General features: G+C 47.1%; 1 protein-coding gene across 1 annotated transcript in view; it reads left to right on the top strand.

The window, feature by feature from the left end:
- C6 (complement C6) overlaps positions 1–26,547 on the top strand; it is a 770,728-nt gene that overhangs the window by 708,064 nt on the left and 36,117 nt on the right. Inside the window, exons 16-17 of the mRNA XM_085631171.1 lie at positions 5,400–5,490; positions 7,048–7,283. Coding sequence (XP_085487297.1) covers positions 5,400–5,490; positions 7,048–7,283 — 327 coding nt within the window. The remainder of the gene's footprint in view (positions 1–5,399; positions 5,491–7,047; positions 7,284–26,547) is intronic.

Here is a 26,547-nt window from a genome sequence, read left to right as displayed (position 1 = left end):
ACACAAAGTAATTAAGTTTAATGTACTCAATAGAGGCGTACTGACCTCAGTCCTATGCCACAACTATAGTGTATATTATTCCAATGCGCAGAGCCTTTAAGGGAAATAGGAACTACACTACATGGCACCCAACATTAAACTTAATTACTTTGTGTGCCAGCTAACTCAGAGGCCACTAGAAACTCCTTGAATAAACAAGAAGGGAGTAGTTTCTGGCAACCACATAAACATGGCAACTTTGTTTCCCTTAGTATCTGAACATGTCTCAGAATCGTGGAAACAACAGATAACAGTTTCACTCAGTCAATCGTGCATGCTTAGTTTCTTCAGAGTTACACAGAAATAGGTAGATGGGCGTTTCAATAAAAAGGATTTATTGAACAGTCTTGTTTCTCGTGTAAGAGATATGAGCTGTTACAATTGCAAGACAGTATGCGAGATATAATACGTACAGCATAAGCAGTAAGAAGAAATAATACTGCAACAGCATTGTCTTCTAGCTATGACATATATTCATATACACATACATAAATAACATAGACTAAAAAGTGGATACTCGTTTGATGCTTCTAAATAGTTCTACCCCAGTGTACCTAACCTAAGTGTAGTACAAGGTAAGAAGTTGGTGCTGTATTCTATAGTATGGTATGCTATAGTTTTGCATATGCCAAGAGTCCCTCTAGGTTCTAGTCAGCTCCATACCTTAGAATGAGAGAGGTGGGAATCTCTTTCCGGGTCTCAAACTCTAACACCCCGCGAGGGGAGTCAGAACACTGGAAGCTGGATTCTCTGCGAGCAGGGATGATAGCGTCCGGTCAGTGCGTCAGGCGGGGACTCAAATTCCTTCCGAACTTGCCGTGGCGAGCCGTATCGAGGTGTGCAGCCGAGCCGTGGTTTGCCATGTTAAGGGAAGGTATATTTATACCTGGAAGGTGCTTAGAATTGTTAGCATTGACGTAAAGTCGGGCAGAGGAAGACGTCATTAATGAACCCCTAAGGAATAGTAGTTCATGCATAATAGATGAGTTCTTGGAGAAATCAATAATCCTAGCTAGGGAAAGTCCCAAAGGCTTAAGGGTCTGGTTTCTAAGAACTTGTTGTGACGTTGGGAAGGACGGATGTAGGTGACCATGCCTGTATTTGGATAGCATGGCTAATGCCTAAATAAGGACTGGGATTCTATGCCTAAATAAGGGCAATACGAATTGTGCCTATATAAGGACATGATTTAGGAAAAACTATATACAGACATATAAATCGAAACACAACAGGGTTGAATGTTTGACATTGTGCAGCATTCTGTCCATCAATTGTTCTTTATGCATTTGCCACCCCGAGTGGGGCGGGTATGCCCAGACATGGGTCCCATGCTCTCCCTTCCACTGGAGTCAAGCTAGCCTGGCTGATGAGGGGTGATGCTCCGAAACCGGTCCCATGATGCCTGTTTCCAATCCAGGGAAGACCTGGCCTGGCAGTTCGAGCTGGACTGTTCTCATGGGGAACACGGTCAAGATTGATTTGCATATGGTTGGGTCTGAACTGGTATGGAATGGGGAGCAAAAAAATGATGGATTTAGGCCCAGATCTCTGTCATGTGGTGTATGTTTGACATTGTGCAGCATTCTGTCCATCAATTGTTATTTTTGCCTATATCTCAAGTGTGGCATTTCTGCATGAGCAGATATGCCCCTACAATATTTAACTATATTCTTAATATTGTAGTTGCCAATGAAGTCAAAGATAGTACATGGGCTGAAAACTTGACAACTTGAGTTCCTTAGCACCATGACGGCTTTACTTAACCCAGTAGTGTTTAGTATCCAACAATTCCTCTTAATAAATCCACTGATGCCAGTGTGAAATTTATTGAAACATGTACCCATAGGGAACCTCAGAGGTGCCCCCTGAAAACTTACCAACCCTGGTGTGGTTTCAGACTGGCGTTAGGTAGCTTGCAACCATCAGACATGTTTCTGGACCCCTGGGTTGAGAGCTCTTGCTCTCTTAGGGCAGAACCAAAGCCCATTCTGGATTGAGGGGACACATCCTCCTACCCCAGAATCAGCACAGTGCTCGAGAAGGGAGCTTCAAAGGCCTTACCACTTTGTAATGCCAACCCAGCCTCAGCTGCTAGCAGCAGATGGCAGTCCCCGGTTCAAACCCCCACTTTTGTCGGGAGAACTGGCAGGAAAACTTAGTGAGGAAAGGAGGTGTGCCCCCCTTCGCCAACTCCACTCCTCAGGTGCTGGAGGCAAAGTGAAGCACATTTTTCAGTGCCTACTATCTTGAAGATGGTAGAACTTATCCAATCAGGGCTAGGGCTATGCTTCCCTCCCAGAGGAGGTTGGCATAATGGTGAGTGTAGTCACCGCAGGTTACAGACCCATTGGTTTCTACCTATCACCCTGCTGTAACACCCCTAGATCTTATATTTAAGTGGCATCCCCAGACCCTGAAATCAGATTCCTGACCTAAGAACAGCCGAACACTACAGCGTTGCACCAGCAGAGAAGAGTACAGACACCCACTGACTTGGCCACGGCCCTACCGGCCTGTCTGCAGCTCTCATTGATACTGCGTCAAAAGATGACTCATACTGCAGCCCTCGGTATTCCAAAGCCTTTGTAGGACTGCCTGTCCCCGACAAAGTGCAAGATCTCCCGTGGACAGCAGACCTGTCAAGAAGAAACCAAATTTAAAGAACAAAGACCCTGCCCTAAAGTAACATGAAACCACAGTCTAACCCACCTCACCACACGACCCCACGGCCCGAGTCCAAGTGGCCTACTAGTCCTGTGAAGGTTCCCCAGCACTTCTGAGCAAGAGTCCACCATGTGCTGACCCCTGCCAGTCTCCACCTCTGCACCTGCAGCCTCAACTCGAAGACTTCCCCTTACCGCAACCTGCCCGGTAAGACTTTTCTGACACATAAGGATACTTCTGTACCCGAAGCCCCTGGGCTTTGGGGACATTGACCAATCGTGTCCCTACGTCTTCTAGCATCTCTACTTACCTGGGCTGCCTTAGGTTTTTTTGTCCGGCCTACTGGCCTGAGCCTGCATCCTTTCTTCAAGACTAATCTCCCCCATTGGGTGCCCGACGCTGTGTTGGCACTCTGCTCCCAGCTGCCCCTGTGTGGCTGAGGGTGTAAGTTTAGTGTTGCCTTGTGGTCCCCCTGTACTTACCATAACTCCAGGAGATCGACCCCTAACACCGCTTTACTCACCTGTGAAAAGCGCAACTTCGATTAACCACCATTTTGATTGATTAACATTGAGAGTTTGACCCTAAATTTGGCCTCTGCACCCTGCTGCCCCTGTGCCGCTGGTGGTGCAATCTTGGTGCTGATTTGAACCTTGCCTGGTGTTGACCCCAGAACCCAGAGACTAAATTTGTAAGTCGAGAATTTACCTGCAAAACTGCATTCTTGTTTTCCTACCATAGGTTAACATTGTAAAGCATAACATTTCCAGTGTCCACTTTTTAAAGTGTAAAGTATTTTTCCTGAAAAATGTACTTACCTTTTTGCACAAATCTTGGTCTTAAGATAAAACCTGAAAGAAGTTTTTTTTTAATTGGTGCGGATCTTCTTTTTGAGTTGTGTGTCATTTTTTATTCACTGTTCACATAACAAATGTCTCTGTGTTAGGTTACTCGATCACACTACCACAAATAGAGCACTTTTTGTTTACATTGAGCCCTGTACACTTCTGGGAAAATCTTTGGACTATTTGCACGATATAATCACTTACTGGTATATAATATAAAAGGTTTTTAGCATCCTTGGCGGTAGGGATGAGATCCATTAGAGTGGTGGAGGAAGGTGCTGAAAGCAGGGGTTCATCAGGTTGCAGGGCAGGGGTGATGTGCCTCGAACAGAGATGTTTTAAAGGCATGGGTAAAATTACCAATTGCCTTTGGCCCCAACCTTCCAAGGGGCCCCTAGGGAGAGGGAGCTATCTCCATATTTCACTTTTGTCTCTCTACCCAGTGTCATCCAAATATTTTTGAAGATTCAGACAATAACGATAACAGTTTTTTGTGATTCTGTTAAAATGCAATATATAATTTAGTACTGTTTGGCATCATGCAGGCATGAATTAGCAGGAAATGGATAATAAAATGTATAGTTGTTTTCTACAGGAAACCCCAAAATTAGTACTCGCCTGGGGCCCCGAAAGTACTTAAGATGGGACTGCCCTCAAAGCATATCGATTTGGTTAATGAAGGGCGGGAGATTATCACAAAGATCCTTCGGAGGCTCTAGAGGGCTTGACTTTTGGTTGGTGAATGAAAATCTATTTTGTGGAGTCGTCTGCCTCTGAGATGCAGCCTTGGACGTACTTCTTAGCCCTATTGAACGCAGATTTGTAGCATCTTGAAAGCATTCTACAGGCAGTCAGTCAGTAGTTAATGGTGATTTTGGTCAACATCTTTCAAGTTTCATGACCGTGCATCTTAGCAAGCGCAGTCCATTGGTGAACTCCATTGGTTTGTATTCCACAGGCTCATCTCTTGTGATGAAAGGGGAACAAGTGTATCCAGTTCTGTAGTTACTTTTTTTTTAAGTGGGGTAGAAGGTCATTGGTGGGAACTATTGTGGATTCAGGGATGTGCACAGGCTACTGGGAGTACTCCTCAAATCGTTGGCTATTTGGGATTCTTCAGGAGGTTATTAAGAACATAGCTGCATTTAAACTCTGTATATACGAAGCAAAACTGGCAATAGCAGAAAACGTTTGTTATTAATGATTAGAAAGTGAGTTTGACATTGACGAAGCACCCCTCTCGTTGTCCAATGATACTCGGCTGATGCGTACCGTTGTGTCCTTTTCTTCTTTCCATCTCTGATGTAAGTGCATGTGTTAATAGACTAGCGGCTTTCTTCTAATGCATGTCTCCTTTTTTTGTGAGTTTTTCACTCGGATGGATATTCTAATATCTTCGTTTTGTAAGTATAAAATATGCATAAAGCAAATAAACGAACCTTATTTTCTCCTTCAATTAAATCATGGCTTTGTTAACTGGAGGCGCTTACTGACCTTTACAAAACCTCTTACGAAATTAGTTTCTTAGATACTTTGATGCGCAAATGTGTCTATTAGAAGAGACAAGACCGTTTATTGTTTGAATTGCAAATCTCCCAGCCTATGTATATATGAACTGGCAGTGTTTATTCCCACCGAGAACACGCACATGCTGCTGCAGTTCATGATGCTGTGCTTGCCTGCAGCAAATCACTAATATGTTTCGGGTAGATCTGAAGACGCCTATACATGCTTATTGTTACTTTTGCATTCGTTCCAAGTTATTAAACAATGTTTTGACATGTGCCTGAAACGCGTCTTCATTTTTCTCCCTTTGAAGAGTATACTTGAATGTATCTATTTCCTTTGCAGACTCTCCAAAAGGAACTGGGGACACCTGCAGCCCAGGGCAGAAGAAAGATGGCTCTCAGTGTGTTTGTATGTCTGCTGAAAAGGATTGCGGGTAATGTAGTCCCCTGTGTTTTTCATATTTGTTTTTAGGCAAGGGGAGTTTAAGGGGCAGATTTACAAGAAACTGATGCATCTCTGCATTATAGCAGAGATTAATCAGTTTACTTGCGTCACGCAAAAAGAACCTTGCTCCACCATGGATGCGTCGCATTTACAATGCAGCGCACCAAGGCGCAAGGATTGACAGATGCGTCACGCATCTGTTGGCGCAAAGGTCACGCATTGCTGGAGCCGTATCACAAGCACGACGCAACTCCAGCATTGCTCAGGAAGGCCTATACCTATTGTGCTGCGTCACTCCTTACACCTGCTTCAAGCAGGCGTAAGGTTTTGACACAGTGATGTCGTAGAAGTGGCACATTGAAATCTTATAGATTTCCCTACGTCACTTTTACAAGGCTTTCTTGCATCGAAACGCCCACCCTGCATGCATTAAACGTGACGCAGGCATAATGCGGCGCAGGGCTTTACAATGTGACGCATCTCCCTAGATGTGTCATGTTGTAAATGTGTCGCAACGTGGCGCATTGTTTACGATTACTCGCTCACATCAAATAAAGCAACGAGAAAATATGTGTAAAGTGAATGGGGCCGATTCACAGAACTAACTTAAGACAAAATCCTAAACTTACTACCATTTTCGTATTCACAGAAGGCACTTACTCATTTTGGTATTCACAGAAGACACTTACTCACTTCGGTATTCACAGAAGTTAGGAGTCCTAACTTTAGGACTCCTAAATGCCTTCTGTGAATACCGAAACTCTTAAAATTAGGATTTTTCTCAGTTTAGGAGTTCTAAAGTTAGGACTCCTAACTGTACTATTACTAAACTGAGAAAAATCCTAATTTTAAGACTTTCGGTATTCACAGAAGGCATTTAGGAGTCCTAAAGTTAGGACTCCTAACTTCTGTGAATACCGAAATGAGTAAGTGCCTTCTGTGAATACCAAAATGAGTAAGTGCCTTCTGTGAATACCAAAATGAGTAAGTGCCTTCTGTGAATACCAAAATGGTAGTAAGTTTAGGATTTTGTCTTAAGTTAGTTCAGTAAATCGGGCCCTGTGTGTGTGTAAAGCTGTATGTCTATGTGTTTTGGATTTCTATAGTGGCAAGCAATGGAGCTTTCATCCACATAGGATTGGAAAAAGGTTGTTTAACATATGGAATAAGACCTATTTCAGCTTAATGACATCTCAGGCTATGATTGTCTTGAGTTGCCTTTGCATTTAAGTAATTGTTCTGAAACTATCAAAAATTCAGATCGTTCCAACGGGTGACAAAGCTTTTAGTCTGAACGTGTCTTCTTGCGAAATATTTATCTACATAATAAAATGTACAACTTTAAGCTGTTGAAATGTGTGGAGAGTACACTGTGTCTAAGATCACAGGGAGGGTAAAGAAGAAAACAAAATTAATGGATAGCAGCCATTGAAAAGCATCAGTTTTACCTTGAGCCTTTGTGGCTGTGGAATGCTTTTAGCAGGGTCTTGTAGCAGTGATAACCATTTTCAGTGGAAACAAATCTGTTTTGTTTTGTTTTTTGCAGTTCATATTCCGAAGAAGTGTGTGTGTTTGATGCCGGCTCGGAAAATTACTTTACTACGTCAAGCTGTGCGTACTTAGCTGATAAATGTTTGGAGAAGAAAATTCACTTCCTGCAATCCGGCCCCTGCCAAGACATTAACGTGGCTTGGGCCATTGACAGAGCAGCCCTGTCTGCTCGAAGCATAAAGAAAGAACCGTGCGGCTATGACGAGTGTCTTGACTGGGAAAAATGCTCAGGTATGTCTTCAAATGAACTTGACAACTCACATTAAGCATTTAGTACACAGCCTCGGGAAGGATTCCTGTCCGAAGGCACAACATCTTAAAGACAATGTCCAGGCTCCTAAGACCGTATTCATCTAAGTTGTTTTTTACATTTTTATATTTTAATTTAATTCTTACTTGATATATTAATTATAACAAATAGGTTGAATTATAACAATTATCTAATCATCATAATTAAAAACTGCATGTTTCATGCCTGATATATAATTTTCATATCTCGCTGTTTTACGTCTTTGATAGAGAAGCTCCCGTTCCCTAACCCAACCACTCGATTTGATTCGATTAATTGCTTTATTCAGCAATTTAAAAAATAGCCATAAAAGTCCAAACATAACATCTATTATCAAAATATACAAACATAAAGATACACAAATGAGTTAAAACATTGAACCACTCATTCATAGACCCTCCCTCAACAAAGATCAATTTAACCCCTTCGCTGCTAGGCCTTTTCCTCCCTGTGCTAAGCCTTTTTTTGGCTATTTGGAGTAGTTCGTGCTTAGGCCCCTGTAACTTTTCGACCACATAAGGTATTCACGCCAAATTTGCTTCCTCTTTTTCCAACATCATGGGGATTCTAAAGGTACCCAGGGTTTGTGGATTCCCATGGAGGGGACCCAGAAATTAGCCAAAATACAGCTAAATGGTTTTTATTGTGTGGGAAAAATGGGAAAAAAGGACTACAGGTGAAAGCGTCTGTTTTTTCCCCTGCGAATGGTATCAAAAAAGGGGTTGTGGTGCTGGAATCACCATCTTCCCAGCTTTCAGGGACAAAAAGACTTTTGTCAGAAACCCAACATTCTTTACACAGTTTTGGCATTGTTCTGGGACATAGCCTGTTTTTGCTTTTTTTTGTGCTTTCAACCTCCTTCCAGTTAATGGTAGAAATGGGTATAGAAGCAATAATAGATCCTGGAAAGCTATACATGCTACAAAAGTAGACAGAATTCTAAATTCAGCAATGGGTCATTTGTGTAGATCCTTTCAGGTTTCTTTATGGAAACTAACAGTTAAATATAGGAAAAATTGAAAATTAGTTGAAAAAAACAGTCATTTGTGTCAACGTTTTCACCTGTAACTTCTTCTAATTATGACGCTGTTTGAAAGCAATATACCATTACATCCGCTGGAACTTTCTGGTTGTGGGGATATATAGGACTTGTAGGTTCACCAAGAACCCGACGAACCCAGAGCCAATAACTGAGCAGCGTCTTGCAATGGTTTTTTATTATGTACCAGGTATATAGCAATTATTTTGGGAAAATGTATACATGGAAAAATCGGTATGAAAGACACCTATGTATTTCTGCTATGGGAACAAAATATAGAGTTTAGAAACAGTAGATATTTGCACATTTCCAAAATTGGGAGTACCCATACTAGCATGAGAATTATAGGTCATTTTTCAAAATGACTTCTTTTTTGCACATTGTCTTTCATTTGGAAGGCATAAATGCATCAAAAGTCAATAGGTAATAACAGTTGCACTACAATTCTGTGTTACCCTAAGTCTCCCAATAAAAATGGTACCTCACTTGTGTGGGTAGGCCTAGTGCCCACGACAGGAAACAGCTCAAAACGCAAGATGGACACACCACATTTTCACAATGAAAAATGACCCTTTTTTTGCAAAGTGCCTAGCTGTAGTTTTTGAGTTCTGCCGGCACCTAGGGAAACCTAGTAAATCTATACATTTTTTAAACTAGATATCCAGGGGAATCCAGGATGGGGTGACTTGACTGTCTCTCACCAGGTTCTGGTACCTAGAATCCCTTGCAAACCTAAAAAATTGTTTTAAAAAAACACATATTCTTCACATTTCTGTGGTTGAAAGTTCTGGAATCTGCGTGGATCCACAAAATTCCACCCACCCCGCGTCCCCCAAAGTCTTCTGAGAAAATGGTACCTCAGTTGTGTGGGTAAGCCTACTGCCCGCGACAGGAAACGGCCCAAAGCACAATGTGGACACACCACATTTTCACAGTGAACATTGACCCTTTTTTTGCAAAGTGCCCAGCTGTAGTTTTTTAACCCTAGCTCTGCCGGCACCTAGGGACACCTAGCAAAGCTAAACATTTTTGAAAACTAGACACCCTGGGAAATCCAGGATGGGGTGACTTGACTGGCTCTCACCAGGTTCTGTTACCCAGAACCCCTTGCAAACCGAACAAATTGTCAAAAAAAACAATTTTCCTCACATTTCTGTGGTGGAAAGTCTTGGAAACGGCGTGGATCCACAAAATTCCACCCACCACGCGTTCCCCAAAGTCTTCCGAGAAAAATGGTACCTCACTTGTGTGGGTAGGCCTCAGGCACGCGAACGGAAACAGCCCAAAACACAAAGTGGACACACCACATTTTCACAGTGAAAACTGACCCACAAATTTTTGGCCCCGGGCTCCGCGGCCATCTAGGGAAACCTACCAAACCCACACATTTCTGAAAACTAGACACCCGGGGGAGTCCAGCAAGGTATGGCTGGCATGGGCCCCCAACATTTCCCTCCCCAGAATCCCCTGCAAACCTCAAATTTAGATGAAAAAAATCACTTTTTTCTCAAATTTCTGTGTGTGTAAGTTCTGGAATCTGCGTGCATACGCAAATTTCCTTCTACACAGCATTCCCCCAGGTCTCCCGATAAAAATTATACCTCATTCGCATGGGTGGGTCAAGTACTCGCGACAGGCAAGGGCCCAAAACCTATTGAGGCAACTTCAAAATTACCTATCACAAAACAACCTGGTTTTGCAAGGGGGGTCCCATGAGATTTTGGCCCCGGGTTCGGTGGTCACCTAGGGAAATGTGAGAAGTTGGCCTAATATATGCTGTCCACTAGTTATAGTGGGCACCCTGTATCAGTCCAAACAACCTCTTATGGTGATAGGTTAAAGACAACCTTTCTTGAAAGCTATCCTAGTGGTAGCTATGGTAGCTATGGAGAGCAGCCCTCAGGCTAAGTCTTGAAGTAATGTAAAGCAGCTTGTTTTATCAGTCTATAATCTCTTGAATGACCAAATGAAAGGACAACCACACCAGGTATATATTTAAAATATTTGTATTTAAGATAAAACACACCCCTCTAGTCTCTTTATGAGGCTGGAGTTTGAAGTACTTAAGTTGCAAGTCAGTATTCAACAGTAAAAGCACAAATACATGTTTAGGCCCTAGGGGCGTACCAAACCATATACCAATAAAGTGGTATAAGAACCACGACTGAACTAGACACAAGGCCTAGAGCATGTAGAAGTGCTTAGACCACAAGGAACCACCCAAGGCAGTGACACAGGGGACCCACAGGGGACGCGTGCAGTGTGAGAGCACAGCCGCGAATCGCCGTTAACTTCTATGGGGAAAGTCGCGGTTGGAAATTAAGAGTTTAAGGACACTTAGAGGATGACTACAAGCAAACTCTTTTGGAGTTAGAGGTGTCTAGGACCAACACCCACGGGAGCACTGCAGTACTCTAGTTACCTCACCCAGGGAAGCTGGGTGCATAGGTGTCAAATGGTGTCGGGTCGCGGCGTCGTTTTCAATGTAAGCTGGCAAAGAAGTGCTGCTGCTGTGAAGAGGAGAAGTGTCCGAAGAGATCCAAGCCTGGATCGAGGATGGAAGGAACCTGAAAGCAGAAAGGACAGAGTCTGGGTCACTTACCAGTGACCAGGGGCACGATAGGCCAATGCTCACAGATGTCGGGTGCTTCAGGTGAGTTGACGGGTGTCTTGACTCTTCAGCCACGAGGTCCAGGAGGTGTCAACGACAACCATGAGCTGGATTCGAGCTGTCTCACAAAGTCTGTCGAGTGCTGCAGCAACAACAAGTCAAGTGGAAATAGAAGAAGGATGTCGGTGCAGACCAGCAAGATCTGGGGGACTCACCCAGTGAGGGTAAGTCAGGGCACGTCTGGAGCAACCAGGAAAGCCCAATCAGAAGAGGAGTTGCCTTCGTGGGGACCCACTAGCCACTGGGCTAGCGATCGCGAAGGAGCCTCGAGCAGTCGCACTGGAAACTGGCCCACGGGTCACTCGTGGAGTGGAGGCCAGAGATCTACGGTGCTGTAGGTGCGCAAGGCTGGGGCTACTGGGAGCCCAAAGCACAACTTCGAGGAAGACCAGGAAGATGATGGACCGGCAAAAGATCACGGTGTCCAGGGGTCACGGTTCCACATCACCCACGATAGCCACGGGCCACAGCTTTGCGTGGACTCAGGGTAGCCTCGGGGAAGTCTGGAAATCTACCTCTGGTGATGCAAAGACTTTGGGGTCCGGCGGGAGCTTCAGAGTTGCAGACCAGACAGTTGCTTTTTTGGTGCCTGCCAAGCAGGGGAGTCACTTCTTGACCCCAAGTGAGATTTCTTCCGTCTTCTAGTCGAAATAGAAAGTCGAAGGTCCAGGATATATGTTGCAGAGTTTCATCCAGGGTAATCTAAAGTCTCAAGGACTGGGTTCCATACTTATACTAAGTTTGGGGGTTGGACATTCTTTAGGGGCCCACCTATGGGAGGGTTTGGAAAGAGGGGTGGTTACACCCATTTTCTTTGTCCAGTTTCGCGCCAGAGCAGGGGCAGGTTGCCCCTGCAACCGGTTTGAACTGAACTATGCACAGGTACACCAAGTGTGCCCGCAGTGCAGGACTTCAAAGCACCAGAGAGTGCTCCCGCCCAGCCCCAATACACATCTGCCTGTCTGGGGAGGTGGTTACACCTCCCTGGGACAGGAAACCTATTGTCCGGGCCTCCCCTGCCGGAGTTTCGGTCAGCAGCAGGAGGCCAGACCCGTGTCTGTCGCAGTGGCATCCATTTTGTGATGCCAGGGCTCTAGAAAGTCCTTACCGGGTAGACCAGTGTGAACATGTCTCTCCCTCTAGAAGGGTGGAATGCTACCCCCGCCGCCAGAACTGGTGGGGGGTAGTATTCCAAAGTGTTTGACACCAAACACGACATGTTTCCGTGCAGCCAGTCCAAAGTTAGCATTTACCACGAGGTTATAATGCACTTAAGAGTATATGGTCAGGCTGCACCACAAACAGCATCAGAGGAGGTGCTCTGAACGCTGCAGAGGGGCTCTACTCATGCAGGAGCACCCTCTCACATAAAAACCAAGCACTCTGCCTTCAGGATTGTTAAGGCCTGCCATAGGAGTGACTTATAGGTTTTATATGTGTGTGCAATGGTAGTGATATAGGTAGCCTATACCACAGTAAGGGGTGTATGCACCACCTTACCCAGGCTGCAGTAGCAGACCTGTGGTGTCCTTTTGGATTGCTTCCCAGGGGTGGCATAATGCATGCTTCAGCCCCTGGTAGGCCTCTGAGGTACCTATGCCCTGGGTACATAGTATACCATATACTAGGGACTGATAAGGTTCTCCAGAACCCAATTAGAGATGTACCTAATGTACATGGAAACCATTTTAGAGAGGAAACAGCTAGGCTGGGGTCCTGATTAGCAGGGCCACAGCCAGACTAAGGTCGAAAAACAGTGAAACACCAGCAAAAAGTGGGGGTACCCATGTGAAGCAGATCCTACACTCCTACACAACCCCACCCCAAACGCAGGGACATTAAACTAACCTTGACCAGTTGAGTCTTCATGTCCTAAGTGGAAGTACCTAGAGAGTCCATCTGCATTGGCATGGTTACTCCCAGGTCTATGTTCCACTGTAAAGTCCATCCCCTGTAGGGAAATGGACCACCTAAGCAGTGTGGGGTTTTCACCCTTCATTTGTTTTAGCCATAAGAGGGTCTTATGGTCTGTTTGAACAAGGAAGTGAGTACCAAACAAGTATGGCCTCAACTTCTTCAGAGCACAAACCACAGCAAATACCTCCCTCTCAATGGCTGACCAACGGTTCTCTCTAGGGGTCAACCTTCTGCTTATGAAAGCTACTGGCTGATCCTGACCTTCAGCATTCAGTTGTGACAGTACAGCCCCTATCCCCACTTCAGATGCATCTGTTTGGACAATGAGCTTCTTGGAGTAATCAGGACTCTGTAGAATGGGAGCAGTGCACATGGCCTGCTTCAGGTCATCAAATGCCTTTTGACAGCTAGCTGTCCACTGAACCTTTTTTGGCATTTTCTTAGAAGTTAAGTCATTCAGGGGTGTCACTATTGATCCATACCCCTTGACAAATCTCCTATAGTACCCAGTCAGGCCTAAGAAGGCTCTCACCTGAGTCTGGGTGGTTGGTGCAACCCAGTCCATGATGGTCTGGATTTTCTTCTGCAGTGGTTGAACCTGGCCTCCACCTACAAGGTGGCCTAGGTACACAACCTGACTCTGCCCTATCTGGCACTTGGTGGCCTTGATAGTGAGGCCTGCCTTTTTCAGGGCCTCCAAAACATTCCTTAGGTGGACCAGGTGATCCTCCCAGGTGTAGCTAAAGACAGCAATATAATCTAGATAAGCTGCACTGTAGGCTTCCAGACCTGTGAGAACTGTATTCACCAACCTTTGGAAAGTGGCAGGTGCATTCTTCAAACCAAAGGGCATCCCCACAAATTGGTAGTGCCCAGTTGGGGTAAAAAATGCTATTTTTGGCTTTGCATCATCAGCTAGTCTGATCTTTCAGTAGCCAGCTGTCAAGTGAAATGTGCTAAGGTACTTGGCTGAGGCCAAAGTATCTATACGCTCATCTTCCCTTGGAATTGGATGGGCATCAGTCCAAGTGACTGCATTGAGACCCCTGTAGTCCACACAAAACCTCATCTCTCTTTTCCCACCACTGGTGTGAGGTTTTGGCACAAGGACCACTGGACTAGCCCAAGGGCTATCTGAGGGTTCAATAACTCTCAAATCCAACATTTTCTGGACTTCTATCCTGATACAGTCCCTGACATAGTCAGGTTGCTTATAAATCTTATTTTTAATAGGCAGACTGTCCCCAGTATCCACTTCATGAGTGCACCAGGTAGTCTGACTTGGAGTCAGAGAAAACATGTTTCTGAACTGATTGAGCACCTGTCTGCAATCAGTTTGCTGCGGGGCAGTGAAGCTGCCTGCCAAGTCCACACCATCAACTGACCCATCATCAGGGTTCTGTGAGAGGAGGTCAGGGATTGGGCCACTCTCTTCCTCCTGTCCCTCATCAGTAGCCATGAGCAAGCCCATGTCAGCCCTGTCTACATATGGCTTTAGCCTGTTGACATGGAGAACCCTGTGGGGACTCCTGGGAGTTCCTAGGTCTGCTAAGTAAGTAACCTCTCCATTCTGTTCAACAATAATGTGGGGTCCACTCCATTTGTCTTGGAGAGCTGCTGGGGACACTGGCTCCAACACCCACACTTTCTGTCCTGGCTGGTAAACAGGCAGTACAGCCTTTTGGTCATGCCAGGCGTTTTGCAGTTCCTGGCTAGCCTCAAGGTTTTTAGTTGCCTTTTTCATGTACTCTGCCATCCTGGAGCGGAGACAAAGTACATAGTCCACTATGTCTTGCTTAGGGGGCTTGAGAGGTAATTCCCATCCTTCCTTCACCAAACACAATAGACCCCTGACAGGGTGACCAAACAAAAGTTCATAGGGGCTGTAGCCAACCCCCTTTTGTGGCACTTCCCTCTATGCAAACAAAAGGCAGGGCAAGAGAATGTCCTATCTTCGCCTAAGCTTTTCTGGGAGCCCTTTAATCATGCCCTTTAAGGTTTTGTTGAACCTTTCAACCAAACCATTGCATTGTGGGTGATAGGGTGTGGAGAATTTGTAAGTCACTCCACACTCCTTCCACATTGCTCTGTAACCAGACATGAAGCTGGTACCTCTGTCTGAAACCACCTCCTTAGGAAAACCCACTCTTGAGAAAATTCCCAAGAGGGCTCTTGCCACCACAGGTGCTGTAGTGGTCCTAAGGGGAATAGCTTCTGGGTACCTGGTAGCATGATCCACTACCACCAGGATAAATCTGTGCCCAGATGCTGTTTGGGGATCCATGGGACCAACAATGTCAATCCCTACCCTTTCAAAGGGCACCCCCACCACAGGTAGTGGTATCAGGGGGGCCTTTGTAGTGCCACCTGCTTTGCCACTGGCTTGGCAGGTTACACAGGAGCGACAAAACTCCTTTGTGTCTTCAGACATGTGGGGCCAGTGAAAGTGATGGACAAGTCTGTCCCAAGTCTTGTTCTGGCCCAAGTGACCTGCTAAAGGGATATCATGGGCTAGGGTCAATAGGAAGCCCCTGAACTTCAGAGGCATAACCAACCTCCTGGTGGCACCAGGCTTGCGGTCTCTACACTCTGAATACAGATGTCCATCATCCCAATATACCTTATGGGGACCACTAGCACTTCCAGCAGCCTCAGCAGCAGCCTGCTGTCTGTGGGGTTCAAGAGAGGGGCGGCTCTGCTGCTCCTAGCTCAGATCTGCCCTGGAAGGGCCCACTGTCCCCAAGAACTGAACCTGATCAGGCTCAAGCTCCTCTGGGACAGTTCCTTCTTCAGGACTGTGATCATCTCCCTCAAGAGACTGATCCTCTTTCTCAGCCAGGGGGGAAGGCTCTGCCTTAACCCTTCTGCTCCTCCTCTTGGATGGCACTTGGTCCATTTTTCCAGAATCCAAGGCCTGTTTAGTTTCAGACATTTTGGCCTGTGACCTGGTCACAGCAAACACATCTGCAGGGATGCCCAGCATTTCTGCATGAGTCCTGAGCTCTACTTCTGCCCAAGCTGCAGTCTCTAGATCACCGCCAAGCAAGCATTCGACTGGTAGGTCTGCACTCACCACAACCTTCTTAAGGCCAGTTCCCCCTCCCTAGGAGAAGTTAACAACTGCCAGAGAATGGTCTGTTCTGACATTGCTAGCATTGGTCACTTGGTACATTTCACCAAGTATAATCTGCCCAGTATCCACAAGATCTTTTGTCACCATAGTGACACTTTCTCTTATGTCCCTGAATGCCAAAGCCTGTACTCCATTGATTAAGGGCTGCTGCCTGTACTTTCCCAAGTTACTGGGACTCACAGAGGGAGTCATATCCATACCCCCATCACAGACAAGAACAGCCTGAGTGGTTTCTCTGACTAGGCCAGAGCCCAACTCAGTACCCAGGGTCAACCCTACTAAACCCTTGGCTTGTGTACTCCCACCACCAATTGTAACTGCACTAGGGGGGGCAGGTGCCTTAGGGGCATTGGTGGGGGATGAAGCATTCTCTTTGGACTTGGTGCAATCACTGGTCCAGTGTGTCTTTTGCTTACAGACTTTGCACCATGGCTTCTTTTGGCCTTTCCCTTTGTTAGACTGTGAATCCCCACCTGAAGAAGATTTTTGGGGCCCTCGTGACGACTTCCGGTCATTACCCTTGTCCCCACCCTTGTCAGAGTTCTTAGAATCTTGCTTCTTAGGGTCACCACCTTGGTTATGTACCTTCTACCTCACCCTGGTTCTGACCCATTTGTCTGCCTTCTTTCCCAATTCTTGGGGAGAGGTCAGATCAGAGTCTACCAGGTACTGGTGCAACAGCTGATTTTGACAGTTATTAAGAATCTGCTCCCTCATTATCAGATTGTACAATCCTGTGAAGTCACACACCTTACTGCCCAATAACCAACCTTCCAGAGCCTTAGCAGGACAGTCAACAAAGTCCACCCAGTCTTGATGTTGTGCCTTTTGGATATCCCTGAACTTTAACCTGTATTGTTCAGTGGTTAGGCCATACCCATCTCTCAGTGCACTTTTCAAGACCTGGTAATCATCAGCATCCTCTTCTCTTACAGTGAGGAGCGTATCTCTACCTTTGTCTGCAAAGGAGAGTCATAAGATTGCTTCCCACTGCCCTTGGAGGACCCTCTGTACTTTACAGGCCCTCTCCAAGGCAGTTATCCATTTGTGGATGTCATTCCCACTCTGGTAGGGAGGGACAGTCTTACTTAGGTTTCTATGGTCATAAGACCTCTCCCTATCTCTAGGGGAGTTGCTGCCACCAAGGGACTCTAGCCGCTCCTTTTTTCTAGCTCTGTAGAGCTCTAGGGCTTCCTTATCTAGGGCCATCTGCTGCTTTCTGAGGTGAAGCTGAGCTTGCTCATACTTCAGCAGTCTCTCTCTCCTCTCCTGGGAGGTTTCCCTCCCTCTGTGAGAAGAAATAGAGGTCCCTTCAGATGAGGTAGACTGGACAGACTCCCTTGAGAGAGATCTATCCCTTCTAACCCTACTTTCAACTCTTCCTGGAAGGACAAAGAGGGGAGCATTGTGCTCTTCCTCATCATCCTCATCCAATGGAGCTGGGTTTTTCAGATCATGATCATTGTCATCAGTCTGGTCAGCAGCAGAGGTTGGGCCAGGGGAAGTTCCACCCCTAGGTCCACCCACGACTGCTGCCCCACCCACTCTGCCTACCCCTTCAGGCCCACTAGGCCCTGAGATATCATCCAGCCTGAGTATCTGCAAGAGATGCTGGGTGGTTGGGCTTTTGCCTGTCTTCAGCTTCCTAATAGAACATAAGGCCCTAAGCTGAGCAAAGGTGAGATCCTCATAATTATAGTGGAGAAGCCCACTGGCTTCTGGCAGGGACCCACTGGTTCCGGGCTGATTAGACATTACTAGTGTGGTGTGGTGTATTGCACTACCTACACTAGTGTGGCCTACTAAACTCTCTTGAGTTGTAGAAAGGGTGTGCTAAGCCCTTGACACACAACTCTAAGTTCAGTAGAACTTACTGTATACTAAGCTTGATATTATATGTACCTAGGGTACCTTTAGTGGTTTTCAGTTGATCAATTCAATTGAGATTATCTGGTAAAACAATAGCAAGCTGGAATCCCACATGCTGCACACCAATGTGAGAAGTTGGCCTGATATATGCTGTCCACTAGTTATAGTGGGCACCCTGTATCAGTCCAAACAACCCCTTATGGAGATAGGTTAAAGACAACCTTTCTTGAAAGCTGTCCTACTGGTAGCTATGGAGAGCAGCCTTCAGGCTATCTTGAAGGAATGTAAAGCAGCTTGTTTTACCAGTCTATAATCTCTTGAATGACCAAATGAAAGGACAACCACACCAGGTATGTATTTAAAATATATGTATTTAAGATAAAACACACCCCTCTAGTCTCTTTATGAGGCTGGAGTTCAAAGTACTTAAGTTACAAGTCAGTATTCAACAGTAAAAGCAAAAATACACGTCTGGGCCCTAGGGGCGTACCAAACCATTTACCAATAAAGTGGTATAAGAACCACGACTAAACTAGACACAAGGCCTACAGCCTGTAGAAGTGCTTGGACCACAAGGAACCACCCAAGGCAGTGACACAGGGGACCCACGGGGGACACATGCAGTGTGAGAACACACCCGTAACTTCTATGGGGAATGTCGCGGTTGGAAATGAAGAGGTTAAGGACACTTAGAGGACGACAACAAGCAAACCTTTTTGGACTTAAAGGTTTCTGGGGCCAACACCCACCGGAGCACCGGAGTACTCGAGTTACCTCACCCAGGGAAGCCCGGTGCATAGGTGTCAAATGGTGTCGGGTCGCGGCATCGTTTTCAATTGAAGAAGTGCTGCTGCCGTGAAGAGGAGAAGTGTCCAAAGAGATCCAAGCCTGGATCAAGGATGGAAGGAACCTGAAAGCAGAGGGGACAGAGTCTGGGTCACTTACCAGTGACCAGGGGCACGATAGTCCAATGCCCACAGATGTCGGGTGCTTCAGGTGAGTTGACGGGTGTCTTCACTCTTCAGCCACGAGGTCCAGGAGGCATTGACGATGACCAGGAGCTGGATTCGGGCTGTCCCACAAAGTCTGTCGAGTGCTGCTGTGTCGACGACCAGAATGGACCCAACAAGTCTTGGCAACGGCAAGTTAAGTGGAAATAGAAGAAGGACTTTGGTGCAGACCAGCAAGGTCCGGGGGACTCACCCAGCAAGGGTAAGTCAGGGCACGTCTAGAGCAACCAGGAAAGCCCAATCAGAAGAGGAGTTGCCTTCGTGGGGATCCACTAGCCACCGGGCTAGCGATTGCAAAGGAGCCTCAAGCAGTCGCACTGGAAACTGGCCCACGGGTCACTCGTGGAGTGGAGGCCAGAGACCTTTAGTGCTGTAGGTGCCCAAGGATGGATCTACTGGGAGCCGAAAGCACAACTTCGAGGAAGACCAGGAAGATGATGGACCGGCAAAAGATCACGGTATCCAGGGGTCACGGTTCCACGTCACCCACGATAGGCACGGGCCTCAGCTTTGCTGTGGACTCAGGGTAGCTTCGGGGAAGTCTGGAAATCCACCTCTGGTGATGCAAAGACTTCGGCGTCCGGCGGGAGCTTCAGAGTTGCAGTTGCTTCTTTGGTGCCTGCCAAGCAGGGGAGTCACACCTTGACCCTAAGGGAGATTTCTTCCGTCTTCTAATCGAAATAGAAAATTGAAGGTCCAGGATATATGTTGCAGAGTTTCGTCCAGGGTAATCTAAAGTCTCAAGTACTGGGTTCCCATACTTATACTAAGTTTAGGGGTTGGACATACTCTAGGGACCCACCTATGGGAGGGTTTGGAAAGAGGGGTGGTTACACCCATTTCCTTTGTCCAGTTTCATGCCAGAGCAGGAGCAGGTAGCCCCTGCAACTGGTTTGAACTGGACTAGGCACAGGGACACCAAGTGTGCCCCAGTGCAGGTCTTCAAAGCACCAGAGAGTGCTCCCGCCCAGCCCCATTACACATCTGCCTGTCTGGGGAGGTGGTTACACCTCCCTGGGACAGGAAACCTATTGTCCAGGCCTCTCCTGCCGGAGTTTCGGTCAGCAGCAGGAGGCCAGACCCGTGTCTGTGGCAGTGACATCCATTTTGTGATGCCAGGGCTCTAGACAGTCCTTACCGGGTAGACCAGTGTGAACATGTCTCTCCCTCTAGAAGGGTGGAATGCTACCCCCGCCGCCAGAACAGGCGGGGGTAGTATTCCAAAGTGTTTGACACCAAACACGACATGTTTCCGTGTGGCCAGTCCAAAGTTAGCATTTACCACGAGGTTATAATGCACTTAAGAGTATATGGTCAGGCTGCACCACAAACAGCATCAGAGGAGGTGCTCCGAACGCTGCAGAGGGGCTCTGCTCATGCAGGAGCACCCTCTCACATAAAAACCAAGCACTCTGCCTTCAGGATTATTAAGGCCTGCCATAGGAGTGACTTATAGGTTTTATATGTGTGTGCAATGGTGGTGATATAGGTAGCCTATACCGCAGTAAGGGGTGCATGCACCACCTTACCCAGGCTGCAGTAGCAGACCTGTGGTTTCATTTTGGAGTGCTTCCCAGGGGTGGCATAATACATGCTTCAGCCCCTGGTAGACCTCTGAGGTACCTATGCCCTGGGTACATAGTATACCATATACTAGTGACTGATAAGGTACTCAGCATCCAATTAGAGATGTACCTAATGTACATGGACACCATTTTAGAGAGGAAACAGCTTTGCTGGGGTCCTGATTAGCAGGGCCACAGCCAGACTAAGGTCGAAAAACAGTGAAACACCAGCAAAAAGTGGGGTTACCCATGTGAAGCAGATCCTACTCTCCTACAGGAAACCTATCAAACCCACGCATTTCTGAAAACTAGACACCCGGGGGAGTCCAGCAAGGTATGGCATGCATGGAGCCTCCAACATTTTCCTATCCAGAATCCCCTGCAAACCTCAAATTTTGTTGAACAAATCTATTTTTTCTCAAATTTCTGTGTGAGAAAGTTCTGGAATCCACGTGGATCAACACATTTCCTACCACCCACCTTTCCCCCAGATCTCCCAATAAAAATGATACCTCACTCGCGTGGGTGGGTCAAGTACCCGCGACAGGCAAGCGCCCAAAACGTATTGAGGAGACATCAAAATGGCCTATCACAAAACAACCTGGCTTTTCAAAAGGGGTCACCTGTATCTTCGGCCCCGGGTTCGGTGGCCATGTTGGAAAACTACCAAACCCACACATTTCTGAAAACTAGACACCCGGGGGAGTCCAGCGAGGTATGGCTTGCGTGGGTCCCCCAATGTTTTCCTACCCAAAATGCCCTGCAAACCTAAAATTTTGCTGAAAAAAAACACATTTTCTACATGTTTTTGGGTGGAATTACCATGCCCACACAAATGACCTACCCCACAGCGTGCTCACCAGTCTCCCGAGTAAAATTATACCTCACTTGTGTGGGTAGGGCAACGGCCTGTGACTGGGAAGAGCCCAAAACATAGGGAATAAGGGTATGGCACCCTGAATTCTAAGCGCAACAATTTTTAAAAATACATTTTTAGCCAATTCTGCATTGACACCCACACAAGTGAGGTATCATTTTGCTCAGGACACTTAGGAGAAGGCTGTGGGGTAGGACATTTGTGCCGCCACGGTGATTCGACACAAAAATGTGTGGAAAATGTGTTTTTTTCAGCTACATTTGAGGTTTGCAGGGGATTCTGTGTAGGAGAACATTGGGGGATCCACGCAAGCCATACCTCATTGGACTCCCCAGGGTATCTAGTTTTCAGAAATGTGTGGGTTTGGTACGTTTCCCTAGATGGCGGAGAGCCCGGGGCCAAAACCCCAGGTGCCCCCCCCAAAAAACAGGTAGTTTTGTTATTGGTAATTTTGAAGTCTCCATAGTGCGATTTGGGCCATTTCCTGTTGCAGCCATTATGCCTACCCACACAAGTGAGGTACAATTTTTATCGGTAGATTCGGGGAAACTCTGTGTGGTAGGAAATTTGTGTCAGCCCAGTGAACCTACAACTTTCCCATACAGAAATGTGAGAAAAAATTGCATTTTTTCAACACAATTTGAGGTTTGCAGGAGATTCTGGGTAGGGAAATGTTGGGGGACCCATGCAAGCCATACCTTGCTAGGCTCCTCTGGGTGTCTAGTTTTCAGAAATGTGTGGGTTTGGTAGGTTTCCCTAGGTGGCAGCCGAGCCCGGGGATAAAAACTCATGGGATCCCCCCCCCCTGAAAAACCAGGTTGTTTTGTGATGGATAATTTTGATGTAGCCTCAATAGGTTTTGGGCCCTTGCCTGTTGTGGGTACTTAACGTACCCATGCGAGTGAGGTACCATTTTTATCAGGAGACCTGGGGGAATGCAGTGTAGAAGGAAATTTTTAATCTAAATTCGAGGTTCACAGGGGGTTCTTTGTAAAGAAATGATGGGGGACCCACACAAGCCATACCTTGCTGGACTCCCCAGGGTATCTAGTTTTCAAAAATGTGTGGGTTTGGTAGGTTTCCCTAAATGGCCGTCGAGCCCGGTGCCAAAAACTCATGGGACCCCCCCTTGTAAAACCAGGTTGTTTTGTGATAGTTAATTTTGAAGTCGCCTCAATAGGTTTTGGGCCCTTGCCTGTGACAGGTTCTTGACCCACCCACACAAGTGAGCTACCATTTTTCTCTGAAGACTTTGGGGAATACAGGCTTGGTGGAATTTTGCGGATCCACACAGATTTGAGAACTTTCCACCACAGAAATGTGAGGAAAATGTGTGTTTTTATGACACATTTTGAGGTTTGCAAGAGATTCTGGGTAACAGAACCTGGTGAGAGCCAGACAAATCACCCCATCCTGGATTCCTCTGGGTGTCTAGTTTTCAAAAATGTATAAGTTTGCTAGGTTTCCCTAGTTGCCGGCAGAGCTAGGGTTCAAAATCTACAGCTAGGCACTTTGCAAATAGTGTCAGTTTTCACTGTAAACTGTGGTGTGTCCACGTTGCGTTTTGGGCCGTTTCCTGACGCGTGCACTAGTCCTACCCACACAAGTGAGGTGCCATTTTCCTCAGAAGACTTGGGCAATTCGGGGTGGGTGGAATTTTGTGGATCCACGCAGATCCCAGAACTTTCCATCACAGAATTTTGAGGAAAAAGTGTTTTTTTAACTCAGTTTGAGGTTTGCAAGGGATTCTGGGTAACAGAACCTGGTGAGAGGAACACAGGTCACCCCATCCTGGATTCCCCTTAGTGTCTACTTTCTAAAAATGTTCAGGTTTGTTAGGCTTCCCTATGTGCCGGCTGTGCTAGGGCCAAAAATCCACAGGTAGGCACATTGCTAAAAACAAGTCTGTGCCTAGTGGACTTTCTGCCGCACTGGGGGGAAATCGGGGGGAGGGGAAGAATGTTGCCCCGATATGCCACCAAGGGGGGCAGAAAGACTGTGGCTATTTTTTGGCGGTGGGGGCATTGGGATGCCCATTCTGGGCAGCCCCCACGCATAAAAAAGCCAGCGTAATCGCTGGCGCTTATTGGGTTTTCTGCCCCCCCTGAGGACAGATCAAGGGCCACTGCCCCCATCCGCCCCCGGGGAGGCAGAAATACTGTGGCATTTTTGGGGGGAGATATGGCCATTGGCACGCCCATTCTGGGCTGACCTCAACCCTGAATAAAAAAAAATCCTGTGGCCTAGTGGGCATTCTTCCCCCCGGGGGGGGCAGATAAGGGGTTATTGCCACAATATGCCTCCGGGGAGAGGCAGAAAGACTGTGGTAATTGTTTTTGGGGTGGGGCATTATCATGCCCATTCTGGGCAGCCCCCACCCCTACATTATAAATAAAAAAATCCCTGGTTTCTAGTGGGCTTTCTGCCTCTGGGGGGCAGAAAGACTCACATTTCTCTGGAGGGGGGTGGGGGCGTTGTCATGCCCTTTTTGGACAGCCCCCACCCCAATGTCAATTAAAAAAAAAATCCCTGTTTTTTAGTGGGCTTTCTGCCCCCCGGGAGCATATTGGAGGCTACTGCCCCATCTGCCCCCCGGGAAGGCAGACAGACTGACATTTCTGGGGGAGGGCAACGTCAGTAAAAAAAAATCCCTGGTGTCTAGTGGGCTTTCTGCCCCCTGGGGAGGAAAGATTGGGGGCTACTGCCCCCGTCTGACCCTTGGGGAAGCAGAAAGACTGACATTTCTCGGGGGAGGGGGGGTTGGGGGCATTGGCATGCCCTGTTTGGGCAACAGCCCCCACTCCGTCAATAAAAAAAATCCCTGGTTTTTAGTGGCCTTTCTGCCCCCCCCCCCCCGGGGGGAAGAAAGACTGACATTTCTTGGGGGGAGGTTGGCGGGGCATTGCCATGCCCTTTTTGGGCAGACCCCACCCCAACGTCAAAAAAATCCCTGGTTTTTAGTGGGCTTTCTTCCCCCCGGTGGGCCAGATTGGGGGCTACTGCCCCCATCTGACCTCTGGGGGGCTGAAAGACTGACATTTCTCTGGGTGGGGGCATTGGCATCCCCTTTTTGGTCAGCCCCCACTCCAACGTCAATAAAAAAAACAAAATCCCTGGTTTTTAGTGGGCTTTCTGCCCCCCGGGGGGGGCAGAAAGACTGACATTCCTGAGGGGGGCATAGTCAAGCACTTATTGGGCAGCCCCCACCCCAATGTCAATTTAAAAAAAAATGGTGTCTAGTGGGCTTTCTGCCCCCCGGAGGGCAGATTGGGGCTACTGCCTCCATCTGGCCCCTAGGGGTGGCAGATAGACTGTTGTACCCAAAAGAAAATGGGGGAAGCAAAGGCCCTTGCCCAAGGGGCCATTACCCCCTCCCTGGTGCTTGTGGGCGGATCCCTGCTTGGGGATCGCCCTCCTGGGGCGATCCCCAAGCAGAGATCCACTAGGGAAGGTTACCATTGGAAAGGGGAGATTCTCTCCTTTCCAACGATACCCCTCCCATCTTTTTCGGTGCTCAGGGGGCTGAGATAGCACCACAAGCACTGAAACTGAGAAACTGAAACTAAGTTTCAGTTTCGATTTTGTTATAATGACGATAGCGCGCCATGCGCGCAATCATCATAACAATGAAATACAAAATTAGGCCTGGGGAGGTTGGGGAAGCTCTTCCCCACCTCCCCAGGCAAAAAAAAATTAAAAATGGGAAATCCCTCCGCTGTCTGCAGCAGAGGGATTTCCTGAGCATGTGCTCATGACGGAATGGTTCCGTCATGAGCACATTAGAACTCGTGCTCATTACGGAAGCATTCCATCATGAGCGTGGAAGGGGTTAAACCAGCCTTTGTAGTTTATGAGTTTCATGGAAGCTTTGGTCATGTATTGCGGTTAATCAAATTTTTTCATCCATGGATACATGCCCGGCAGCCTCATGGCTGTGAGTTTACTGCCCTCCCGAAAGCATCTGATCTCCAGACATCAATTAGGGTAAACCAGAGGGAGCAGGCGCTGTAACTACTTTCCTATCCTTTGCTACCCGCAGCACTACTGCAGCTACTCCTGGTGACAAAGGGTAAAAGGGCAGTGGCAGTAATACGAAGTAAACAGGGCTCATCGAGTCATGTTAATTATCTGTGTTCTCCATTCCTGGTTTTCACAACCCCTTAAAAGTAATTATGAGGCTGTGGAGCAGCTAGGGATGGGGCAAACCTGTGACATCACTGGGGTATAACGGCACCTGATGTCACCAGGGCTGGACTGGGAACCCAAAATACCCCTGGAAATGTTCTCGAACCAGCCCCTGGTGGACCACTGCCTGGCCGAGGAGGCTGGAAACTGTTGCTTGCTGTTTTTGTTATGGTGGCCTATACTGCAGCACTGCTGTGAAACCAGCCCCTGGTAACAAAACCGGCCCCCCAACGGTGCAAAACACGCTTCCAACCTCCCAGGGAAATGCCCGATGCCTGGCACAACCAGTCTGGCCCTGGGTGTCACTTCTGTGAACCCCTAGAATATTAGTGAGCTATGGATTTTATTAATCCAATCCTTTACCTTCCTGATGATCTCTGACAATAAACAGCCTTGTCTTCTATGCTATTTCACTTCTTCCTGTGTCCTTTGGTGAACTATAATCATCTCGTGGCTGTCAGTGCTGATCGAGGCTGTATGATGAAGTCAAGAGGGGAATGAATTTTCCACTTCTAACACCTTCTCCATTAGCTACTACCTAGATGATTTTTAGCACTTCTGAAAGAGCTAACTGATAGCAACTGCTGTCCCTATGCAAATACTATATTCTTCCCTAGATTGTCAGTGCCCCTTAAACATGTTCATTGCTCGCAAGCATAACGCTTATGTGAGATTTCATCTGCGACCAGCACCACACATTGTTATGTTATGTTATGTTATGTTATAGGTATTTATATTGCGCACAGCTGCCCCAGCTAAGGGGCGTCCTGGCGCATGACCGGTAAAAGCACAACTAACACTGAAATGGAATTCCAAGAGGGGGAACATCTAGATAGGGGGAAAATTAAAACAGAAGGGTTTTTATGGCTTTGCGAAAAAGAAAAAGATCGTCCATCGCACGAATCTCAAACGGAAGCGAGTTCCAAAGTGCTGCTGCTTT

This window comes from Triturus cristatus, chromosome 2_1, assembly GCF_964204655.1.
Source record: "Triturus cristatus chromosome 2_1, aTriCri1.1, whole genome shotgun sequence".
NCBI classification, from domain to species: Eukaryota; Metazoa; Chordata; class Amphibia; order Caudata; family Salamandridae; genus Triturus; species Triturus cristatus.
This window is presented reverse-complemented; position numbering and strand designations above follow the sequence as displayed.